The following is an 11,760-nucleotide window of genomic DNA, read 5'->3' as shown; positions in this document are numbered from 1 at the left end:
AAACAATTTAACACTTAAACGGTTCTTGACTACTAGAATCTGACGTAGCAGATAACATAGATGATTCAAACGAAATGACTACTACATCAATTGAGTGCACTTAGTGAAGAGTGGATTGATTCGATTCCTCGAAACAAATGAGGTGGATTAATCTGACTTCATAAACATTATTCTCTAACCGGCACAAGGGCACTCCACGAGGACGTCTCCATCTTTCTCTCAACACTCCTCACATACTAGGAGCCTCTGTTGTACTTTCGTGGGGTCTACTTTCCTCTATTACGACACCGTCAACGATACTTCGAATGTAAATGAGTTCTTAATCCAGACTGCTTGTACAAGTAAGGGCAGTCGGGAGAGCCCACGTGAAATCAGTGGCACCAAAAATGTTCAAATGTGTGTGAAATCTTATGGGACTTAACTGCTAAGGTCATCAGTCCCTAAGGTTACACACTACTTAACCTAAATTATCCTAAGGACACACACGCACACCCATGCCCGAGGGAGGACTCGAACCTCCTCCGGGATCAGCCGCACAGTCCATGACTGCAGCGCCTTGAGACCGCTCGGCTAATCCCGCGCGGCTCAGTGGCACCAGTCGTGGGAAAGTGTTAGTGTCTCTCTCTTTGTGGCGAATCAAAGTTTCGCAAAGATGTGTCGTTACACTTACTTAGAGAGATACTGTTAGAACCAAACCGACAACCATCCCATCTGTATGTCTACATCACTCTTGATTACCACGAATACCAAAGTTTTCGATCCTTAAGATAATGAGTATGGAGAGCAATCCATAAGTAGAAATGTAGTTTTTTTCTACCGCCTTAGAGTTTAAACTGTTTACGGTACAGCTAGAACAACAGTAAGGTCCAAAGTTGTGGTGAACTCGGTAAGTTATGATAGCATGTTTTAATTCAACATTTACTTTCACATTACTGCCACGGAATGATGGTGAGTTCACTCAAGTATGGAGACCAAAAAAGCAGCAGCTGCTCCACAGGTTCACAGGTTCACCTATGACCATAAACGTAACACAGGCGAACCGAAATCTCTCACACCCCAAAATTCGAAGACAGTGAACCTCGGAAAAAGAGTTGCATTTTCGTATTTAGCTGGTGAATAGGCTTCTTTTGTCACAGATGATTTCGATCCACATCAGTGTTATAACCAGTGTGAGTGAATAATTTAGCAGGAAATGCTTACTGTAACCAATATGCATGAAATCCCAGCTCTTTCTAAAGCGATAGGCAGGATGTTCCCAACCGAAAAAAACACATACTGCTTCGCTCGCCATCCATATCCATATCGAGACCGAGATCTGTCTCTCATGACCTCGTCAACGGCCGTACATTGGATCCCAATCAAGCATTCTCTTACCACAGTGGCACCGCAGGCATCATCTACATACTAAAGTGCCCTGGAATTCTTGTGCTGTTAGGAAGACATCGGATCTGTGAAACACTACGTAACAATTTCTATGATTACTTGCTGTTCGTTTAGTGGTGCTACATTCAATACCAGTATCCCAGTATCCTAAAGAAGTATGGCACTTTATGGAATGAGGCCCTCTGGGACAGACGTACTGCGTTGTAGTTTATGCAGTATGGATAAAACCGCTCTTGACATTTCTCAATGAGTGTGACTCGATAGACGGCAACGGTGCATATGAAAATGTGGCCATCGTTCCATCTGAATATGCGACCACATTGGTAGACGGAGAAATAGTGGCAGTGCTCATATACAAAAGTTGTGCTGGGAAATTAAGCGGAAAAGAATAAATAAATCAGTATAAAATAAATAAGGAATCCCATAAAGCGAATCCAGTACTGCTGTACAAAGTAATTTTATTTCTGGGAGATAAAACATTTAAAGTTGTACCTAGGTAACAGATTAGCCATATACCAGAACAAAAACTAAGAAGAAGAACATTATACTTATATAAGGGAAGTGGCAGTAATGTTAATGTGGTGAATACACACTACAGCATTAATAACTTTAGAACAATAATACAAGTTCGGTTAGTATGACAGAAGAGTGTGAAGGGTAATGGATATTTAACATGTGAGTAAATACCTTTATTGTAAGGAATTTGTTATTAGTGCAAATGACACAAATTTAAATTTTAGTTACCAAGATCCCTTGTTTACAATTCTCTATACACTTCACTAATTGTTAGCTGGACACATGTCTGTGCTGTACAGTTTATGAACCACACAAAACATGCAAAATGGACCACACGCAGTTCATCATGTTTTAAGATCTACAGTCTCTTGACTGGCTTCATTCTTCTTCAGGTACTAATGTTGTTACACTATACACTACACCATCAATAATCTGCTTCTAATATTCTAACCTTTGTATATCTTCCTTCAAAGCTTCTGTTCTCAAAGCTCCGACATGAAGCTTAACATCTTCTCATGGACGAGTCCGTGTACATTCTTGTCAAAGAGGATATGGAAGTGGCTATAGCCCTCCAGTGGTACCACCATCTTCTTGACGTTGCTTGGAATCATTTGTATCTGCCGCATAGCTTCCTGTGGACGACGGAATTTTAGTAGCACATACGGCATAATGAACTTCATGCAAACATAGGCGAATGTACACATACTTTATGGGTACTTTCTGTTGGGTAAAAGCTATAACTCGTGAAGTTTTTGAGCGGTGAACCCATATCTCCTGTTTCTTTCTCCCCTCAGATGTAGTTCTGTCAGCATGTAACTACATTATAAACTAGGTAAAAGATTAGGTGTAATTAATGATAACCTAATTTTTAAATATGAACAATCAATTTGTTGAAGTATGAAAATGAAAGTATCCTTTGTTACCAGGAACTTTGTGTGCTTTGACTTAAACTTCCCTTTTCCTCCACTCCTCAGAGCACCAAATAGAGTACGAAAACGAGTCTTTGTTACACATGGTGACTGGTGTGGTTCATCTCCCCATGCTACCCTACCCTGCGAAAGCCTTTTCATCTCAAAATAACTCCTGCAGCATGTGTCCATTTGAGCTGGCTTATGGTACTCATCTCTTGGTCTAACTATGCAATTTTTGCCTTCCCCCATCTCTCAGTTATATATAGAAAAGGTTATTAATATTTTTACAGACTCCCATTCTTTATCATCAACATTTACTCCCATTCTTAATTTTCGTTTTCGATACATTATTTCTCTTACTGCAGTTGCTGCTAAATTTTCACCAAATGAAGAATCTTTAGGGCGTATACTTTCTTTTGCGATTAATTGAAGTTCTTTATTTCTTTCATGTCTTCTTTCTAAATCTTTAATATCTCTATAACCAACATCATGTTTTGTACATGCTTCATCTAATGGATTAATTCCTTGATCAACTTTAGCTATTCTTTCTTCTAGTTTTGTCCCAGGGCAACAATAATTATAATATGGAATATATCATTCAAACTGTAGTTTATTAATTAACATATTAACTAAATCCTTTCAATGTTTTTCATTTTTCCGAAATTTTTCCTTATTCGAAAACTGTACAAAAAATGGAATTCCTTCTGGATTATTAATAATACAATAGCTAAATTTATTTGTTGACATTTTTATTATTCAAATTTTTCATTATGATAATTTTTATTTCCAGCTAATTCTTCTCCATGAATTACAGCTACTCTATCATTAATTGAGAACCATTATTCATCCAAAAATATTATATTGGTTTATCTGTATATTTTTAATTAATCCTTCACCCATTTTTCATCAACACTTTAATCCATTTTTTGGAAAGATGAAGATGAACAATTTCCTATACCAATCAGTTGTATTTATTATCCTTATTTGATTTCATTTAATTTGGATTATTGTCACAATATAATGTTCCTGAATGACTCACTAAATCTACACAGCTTGATAAAACATAAGCAGTAAATAGTGCATTCATATCTTTCGTAATTATCTGGTTTTAGTTAACAGATTCATTAAGTCATCTGTATCTTCATAGCCTTTTTGACCAATCTTTAATTTATTTCCATTAAATTCAACTGGATATTTACCAACAAATTCAAATCAAGCAACAGCTCTTACTACAAAAACCTTATCTTCATGTCATTAATATATCCCAGTATTCTTTTACTTCTGTTCATTTTTAATATTCGATGATTCATTTTTTAAATTTTTTGTCTTTAAGTTCCTCTTCATATTTATTCAATTAATCTTGTATTACTGATTCACTTAGTACATAATCTCTTTTATCATTTCCATATTTTATAATTGTTGGAATTAAATTCTTCAAAATAATGTTGTTTATAAGGAATAATTTGTTATCAGCTTCTCTATTTTCTTTAATAGCTTTCAAAACATTCTCTACAGATCCTTAAATTATCTGATTCACTTGTTCAATAAAATCGACAACTGCTTATCTTCTCTTTTAAATTTTTATAATATGTTCTTGTCCTTTTTTTCCCGCATTTTAAACTCTTCTTTTAATTGATCTTTTCCTCTTCAAGTTCACCTAACTTTTCTAAAAATATTTGGATCTTACAACCAAACTGACTTATTCCTTCTGGATGATCACATTTTGAAAACATTTATTAAGTATAAAAACAATCAATTTCGTTTTTAACGTTCAACATTAATATTCAACGTTTATTTTCAACATTTACATTTAACATTTACGTTCAATATCTAAAAATTCTTAATCTTTTCTCTGTATTTTTCGTTATTAATTTTTACTTGTGATATCTATTGCAATGAAACCGAATTCGTCTTTATCCCAACATTTACTACATATTTCTTTAAAATCATCAAACTTTAAATAACCCTGACAAACTCATAAAAAGTATTATTCAAATTTGAGTCATTTAATTTGAAAACATTAAAAATTAAGGTTATCTCTAACTAATTGCTTTGGTATTTTTGATGATGTTTGACTAACATAAAAACAATCTGTTTCTTTGTGTCTATTTCTAGTAAAATACTCTCTAACTATATCACGATTATCAAGAATGAACTCGTCAAATTGTACATCTTAATTATTTTTAAACCCATCTAACAGAATAATTTCATCATTATTTAAATAAAATATCATTTTTTCCTTTACTTTATCTTCTACTTTTCACATTTTTTTATAAATTCTTCATATTTCGGTTCATCTACGTCTACATGGATAGTCTGCAAATCACATTTAAGTGCCTGGAAGAGGGTTCATCGAATCACATTTACAATTCTCTATTATCCCATTCTCATATAGCATGCGGAAAGAATGAACATCTGTATCTTTCCATACAAGCTCTGATTTCCCTTATTTTATCGTGGTGATCGTTTCTCCCTATGTAGGTTGGTGTCAACAAAATATGTTCTCATTTCAGAGGAGAAAGTCTGTGACACTCTCTCCCATATTTCGCGATAATACAAAACGTGCTGTCTTTCTTTGAACTTTTTCGATGTACTCCATCAGTTCTACCTGGTATGTATCCCACACCATGCAGCAGTATTCTAAAAGAGGATGGACAAGCGTAGTGTAGGCAGTCTCCTTAGTAGGTCTGTTACATTTTCTTAGTGTCCTGCCAATGAAACGCAGCCTTTGATTAGCCTTTGGTCATCACTTTAGAATGAATGTACAAATGATTGATTCTATTCTAATTTAATCATCCTGGAACTAGAATACAATTATCAATCATTAACATCGTTTTTTCACAAACACTTGATCCAATTATTGCACATCAATTAGAATTTGATAATGTTTACTGTGTTTATTTTTTATTTCTTTTGTGGAATTTTTATTTTTGGTTCAATTTTAGTCATTTTTTTATTAATATCAAATGGCTTGTCTATTTCAATTCAATGATAATTCATCTGTTCTTAAGAAAGATTAATTGTTCCAGTAAGAGAAACTTATAAAAACGTCACATCTGTTGGTTTTTATACAACTTTTTAACTGCAAATATAACATAAAAAATTATATATAATACACTAACAAAAGAACGACAGAAATTAATATTGGTCAATATAGCCTGAAAAATTTGGAAAAATTTATTCAATCGAAAAAACCTAATATACACATTTCGTATCAGCGCACACTCCGCTGCAGAGAGAAAATTTCATTCTGGAAACATCCCCTAGGCTGTGGCTAAGCCATGTCTTCGCAATATCCTTTCTTCCAAGAGTGCTAGTTCTGCGAAGTATGCAGGAGAGCTTCTGCAAGGATCGGAAGGTAGGAGACGAGGTACTAGAGGAACTGAAGCTGTGAGGACGGGGCGTGAGTCGTGCTTGGGTAGCTCAGTTGGTAGAGCACTTGCCCGTGAAAGGCAAAGGTGCCGAGTTCGAGTCTCGGTCCGGCACACAGTTTTAATCTGCCAGGAAGTTTCATATCAGCGCACACTCCGCTCCAGAGGGAAAATTTCATTCTAATTACTCGAAATAACTGTCAACATACATAGTCATCCCCCTACACAGGGACTTGGCCCACTCTCCCCTTAAAATCGGGAGTACCATGCTTTCATTCGTTACAAAGTTCTTATACAAGAAGTGATTCCCCATGATTCCGCTAAACCCCTCGTTTTGCAGATATAGCACTATCTGGCTGACCGCAATGAGACAATACTATGCTTATAGCACTTGGTGTATAATCGTTTGTTGTCTCAAGTATTGAAGTGGTGTACTTGTAACAAATATTAAATGGATGATCATGAGTTTTCAGGGATATAATGTTTATTGTGTCACCTATGAAATTTAGCTGTTGTGGCTTGATACATTTCAGAAGTGACCGACTCATTTACATCGAAAATGGGAATGTTTGTGTCTAGCACCTGTTCCCCTTCCCTATCCCTGATAAATTTCTGCAGATGCCTATATCCGCATGATCGAAAAACAAAACCCTACAATGAGAGACGTGCAGTTTCACCTTAAAGTAGTTAAGACAAAGTAATAGAAACGTGTCGATTCATGCAATAATACGTGCACTAAACGATTATATTAGGGCATTTAATGTATGCACACAAATAAATAAGTATATATACATTTATTTAGAATTTTGCATTGCATCATTCTGTACAATAACGTTCGATTCATTCGTATGATCTCTGTTTTTGTACTCATCTGCTTTAAAATTACAGAATACTGGCAGTTATTTATACATAAATTGAAAGTGGAGGGAGGGTGGGGGGAGAAAGGAAAAGAGAGAAAAGGGATGGGTTACTGATTTCGGCTGTATCATGACATTACGTGGAATCAGTGGCGACAAGTGAAAATATGTATCAGATCGGGATTCGAACCCAGGTACTCCTGTTTACTAGGCAGGTGTGATAACCACTGCGTCATCCAGCACAAAGTGCTACTGCACCTGCGCGACCCTCACGCCCACCCCATATTCCCACCAAGTGCCACCTACCCGCGGTCCATGTCCATTTCCTGCACGCTCGCTACTCTGAGATCCCCGAAGGAGATGGGTCGTAGTTGTGCATCTGCAATGTAGAAGGAGGATCCATAGTTCATACAGGCGAATCAGTTATATGAATGTGTGGTGTCTGTTCTTTCAGACGTCAGTAAAACCTTCCCTTTCGTTTCCTTTCTCACACCCCCATCTTCAATTTACGTATAATGTATCACAACTGCGGATTCCGCGTGGTGTCTATCCTTTCGGACATGTATGTAAGATCAGGCACCATGCATTCATGTAAGTTATTTATACATTCGATGCATTCCTATCATAACGCTCTTTTGTCTTGTTTTCGACTCACTTTCAACACCACAGCTAAACGAACAGCGAATGCATAGAAACTCAGTCTGCAACACCAGAAAGACTGCCCACAGGCGCCACAATATTTCCGAGCGGCGCAAAATATTTAGAAAATTTTTGGTGTTTTCAATATCTTTGCGTAACCTCTCCCCTATAGTTTCAATATTATTGCACTACAGCAAAACTTGTGCATTTTATCTTTCAGCAGCCTAATTCCTCTGGGAAGCGAACGTTTGGTGTTGCGAAAATTACGTGCCATCAGCGCGGATAACGTGCATCCTGTCTGTTAGAAACTGCAGGCTAAATTATTTTGTATATGGAGTCCGATTATGCTTGCTGTGCACCGCAGCACATTTTTATCGCATTGTACTGCACATTAACATAGTCTGCCACCACTCAACTTATCGTTCTCCTACAGTGACATCTGCACCTGGTTTCATTGTAACAGGAAATTTAACAGTAAACAAACCGCAGGTTTAGGTTCAGTGTGGAATTTTGTTTGAATCCACTCCTGAGCTAAACATATTCATTTTTACTGTCGCTATTGCCACTATAATTTATGCCACCTCCGAATAGTTATCATTCTGATGTAAAATGCAATATAGTATTCGACCTTTCTTCTGAACTTTTTTGGGGATGAATTGCACACTGTTATAACTGCAATGTAAATACTTAAAACTGCAAACAGTCAATTTTTTTAAATACACTCCTGGAAATTGAAATAAGAACACCGTGAATTCATTGTCCCAGGAAGGGGAAACTTTATTGACACATTTCTGGGGTCAGATACATCACATGATCACACTGACAGAACCACAGGCACATAGACACAGGCAACAGAGCATGCACAATGTCGGCACTAGTACAGTGTATATCCACCTTTCGCAGCAATGCAGGCTGCTATTCTCCCATGGAGACGATCGTAGAGATGCTGGATGTAGTCCTGTGGAACGGCTTGCCATGCCATTTCCACCTGGCGCCTCAGTTGGACCAGCGTTCGTGCTGGACGTGCAGACCGCGTGAGACGACGCTTCATCCAGTCCCAAAGATGCTCAATGGGGGACAGATCCGGAGATCTTGCTGGCCAGGGTAGTTGACTTACACCTTCTAGAGCACGTTGGGTGGCACGGGATACATGCGGACGTGCATTGTCCTGTTGGAACAGCACGTTCCCTTGCCGGTCTAGGAATGGTAGAACGATGGGTTCGATGACGGTTTGGATGTACCGTGCACTATTCAGTGTCCCCTCGACGATCACCAGTGGTGTACGGCCAGTGTAGGAGATCGCTCCCCACACCATGATGCCGGGTGTTGGCCCTGTGTGCCTCGGTCGTATGCAGTCCTGATTGTGGCGCTCACCTGCACGGCGCCAAACACGCATACGACCATCATTGGCACCAAGGCAGAAGCGACTCTCATCGCTGAAGACGACACGTCTCCATTCGTCCCTCCATTCACGCCCCACGTGTTGAGCAATTCGGCGGTACGTCCACCCGGCCTCCCGCATGCCCACTATACGCCCTCGCTCAAAGTCCGTCAACTGCACATACGGTTGACGTCCACGCTGTCGCGGCATGCTACCAGTGTTAAAGACTGCAATGGAGCTCCGTATGCCACGGCAAACTGGCTGACACTGACGGCGGCGGTGCACAAATGCTGCGCAGCTAGCGCCATTCGACGGCCAACACCGCGGTTCCTGGTGTGTCCGCTGTGCCGTGCGTGTGATCATTGCTTGTACAGCCCTCTCGCAGTGTCCGGAGCAAGTATGGTGGGTCTGACACACCGGTGTCAATGTGTTCTTTTTTCCATTTCCAGGAGTGTAGTTATTTGTTCATTCCACGAACAGGGTTCATAAGCTTCATCTGTTTAACTGCAGTCTGATTTGTCTATAAGCTGGATACAACTTTTTTCTCCCAGTATTTTATCTCTGCTGCCTTCAGAATTTCGTATAGTGTATGCCGTCAACATCGTCAAAACCTTTTTCTAAGTCTTCAAGTACAATAAACTTGGGATTTTCTTTGTTTAACCTATCTCCTACACTGATCAGCCAGAACATTGTGATCACGTGCCTAATAGCCAGTACATACAACTTTCGCACGGATAACAGGCGACTCGTCGTGGGACGGAAGCAATGAGGCTATGGTAGGGCGATGAGGGGGGTGGCACCACATCTGCACACACAAGTCACCTAATTCCTGGAAAATCCAGGGAGCGGAGCGATGAGCTCTGACGCCACATTCAATCACATTCCAGATGTGTTCAGTCGGGTTCAGATATGGCGAGTTGGAGGGCCTGCACATCGAACGGAATCCGCCACTACGTTCTTTGAACCACTCCATCGCACTGCTGGCCTTGTGACATGACGTATTATCTTGTTGAAAGAAACCACAGCCGTCGGGAAACAAGATAGTGATTGTGCTTGAAACAGCTATGTAAGTCCTCTGGGACCAGTGTACGATACTCCTTGGCTGTCATGGTGCACCAATGGACCCATGGATGCCCGTGGGAATCTTCCCCAGAGCAAAATGGAACCGCCGCCAGCTTGTCTATACCGCAGTACAGGTGCCAAGGAGCCGTTCCCCTGGAAGGCAACGGATTCTCGACCTCCCATCGGCGTGATGAAGAAGCTATCGAGAATCACCAGACTGTGAAACGCTCTGCCACTGCGTCAGCGTCCAGTTCCGATGGGTCGTCGGCTGCGCAGGCCATCGTTAGGAGTGTCCGGTGCACTGTGTGTTCAGACACACTGGTACTCTGCCCAGCATTTAAGTCTGATGTTAGTTCCACCACAGTTCGTCGCCTGTCCAGTCTTACCAGTCCGCCCAGCTTACGACGTCCGATATCTGTAATGAGGAGTGCCCACCCAACCGCACGACATCTGGACGTGATTTCATCTTGGTTGTAACACATATTGAAGACACCCACCGCAACACTCCTTGAACACCCGACAAGTCGTGCAGTTTCCCAAATGCTCGTGCCGATCCTTCGAGTCATCACAATCTGTCCTCGGTCAAATTCAGATAGATCACGCGCCTTCCCCATCCTACACACGGACAGCATGCTCACTGGTACTACGTGCACCGTAGGTCGGTGTTCATGATGTTCTGGCTGATTAGTGTAACATGGGTCGTGGGACCAGTAATGCCTCGCGTGCAGCTACACTTCTGTGAATCCCCAACTGATCTTCCCCGAGGTCGACTTCTGCTACGTTCCCCACTCTTCAGTAAATAATTCATGTCAGTATCTTGCAACCATGGCTCAGTAAACCGATGGTTCGGTAATATTCACACTTGTCACTCCTGTTTACTTTAGAATTGGAGTTATTACAGTTGGGTATTTTGCCTGTGTCATATATCTTACAAATCATGTAGAATAGTTTTGCCATGGCGGACTGTCCCAAGAATCTCAATAATTCTGATGGAATATCACCTACTCCCGGGGCCCATAACAGTAATATAATGTGAGTCCTTACGTTGCCTCAGCACATAGTAACAAACATCTTGTATGATTTTATTTTTATTTTACACGTCTAGTTCCGTAGGACCAAATTGAGGAGCAAATCTCCAAGGTCATGAAACCTGCCAGTACATGAAATTACAACATAAAAGTAATAACAGATAAAATAAAATGTTTTTGAACAAAAAAAAAGAAAGACAAGCTATAAGTTTATGTACGCGCACTAAACAATATAACGCAGGAATCAGCTTAATATTTCAAGGAACTCCTCGACAGAATTGAAGGAGTGACCCATGAGAAAACTCTTCGGTTTCGATTTGAAAGCGCGTGGATTACTGTTAAGATTTTTCAGTTCTTGTGATAGCTTATTGAAAATGGATGCAGCAGTCTACTGCACACCTTTCTGCACAAGAGTCAAACAATGCCATCCAAATGCAGATTGGATTTCTGCCTAGTATTAACTGAGTGAAAACTGCTAATTGTTGGGAATAATTTGATATTGTTAACAAGAAACGACTGTTAATAATATATATATATTGAGAGGCCAATGTGAGAATACCTAGACTAATGAACAGAGGTCGACGAGAAGTTGGCGAACTTACACCTACCTCT

The 11,760-nt window shown here is 39.8% G+C and overlaps 1 protein-coding gene across 1 annotated transcript in view; it reads right to left on the bottom strand.

The window, feature by feature from the left end:
• Nucleotides 1–2,050: 2,050 nt before the first annotated feature.
• Nucleotides 2,051–11,760, bottom strand: part of LOC124802932 (lipase 3-like) — a 173,318-nt gene continuing 163,608 nt past the window's right edge. Inside the window, exon 9 of the mRNA XM_047264011.1 lies at nucleotides 2,051–2,531. Within this exon, the coding sequence (XP_047119967.1) occupies nucleotides 2,382–2,531 (150 nt within the window). The 3' untranslated portion in view covers nucleotides 2,051–2,381. The remainder of the gene's footprint in view (nucleotides 2,532–11,760) is intronic.

Source organism: Schistocerca piceifrons, chromosome 6 (genome assembly GCF_021461385.2).
Source record: "Schistocerca piceifrons isolate TAMUIC-IGC-003096 chromosome 6, iqSchPice1.1, whole genome shotgun sequence".
Lineage (NCBI taxonomy): Eukaryota > Metazoa > Arthropoda > Insecta > Orthoptera > Acrididae > Schistocerca > Schistocerca piceifrons.
This window is presented reverse-complemented; position numbering and strand designations above follow the sequence as displayed.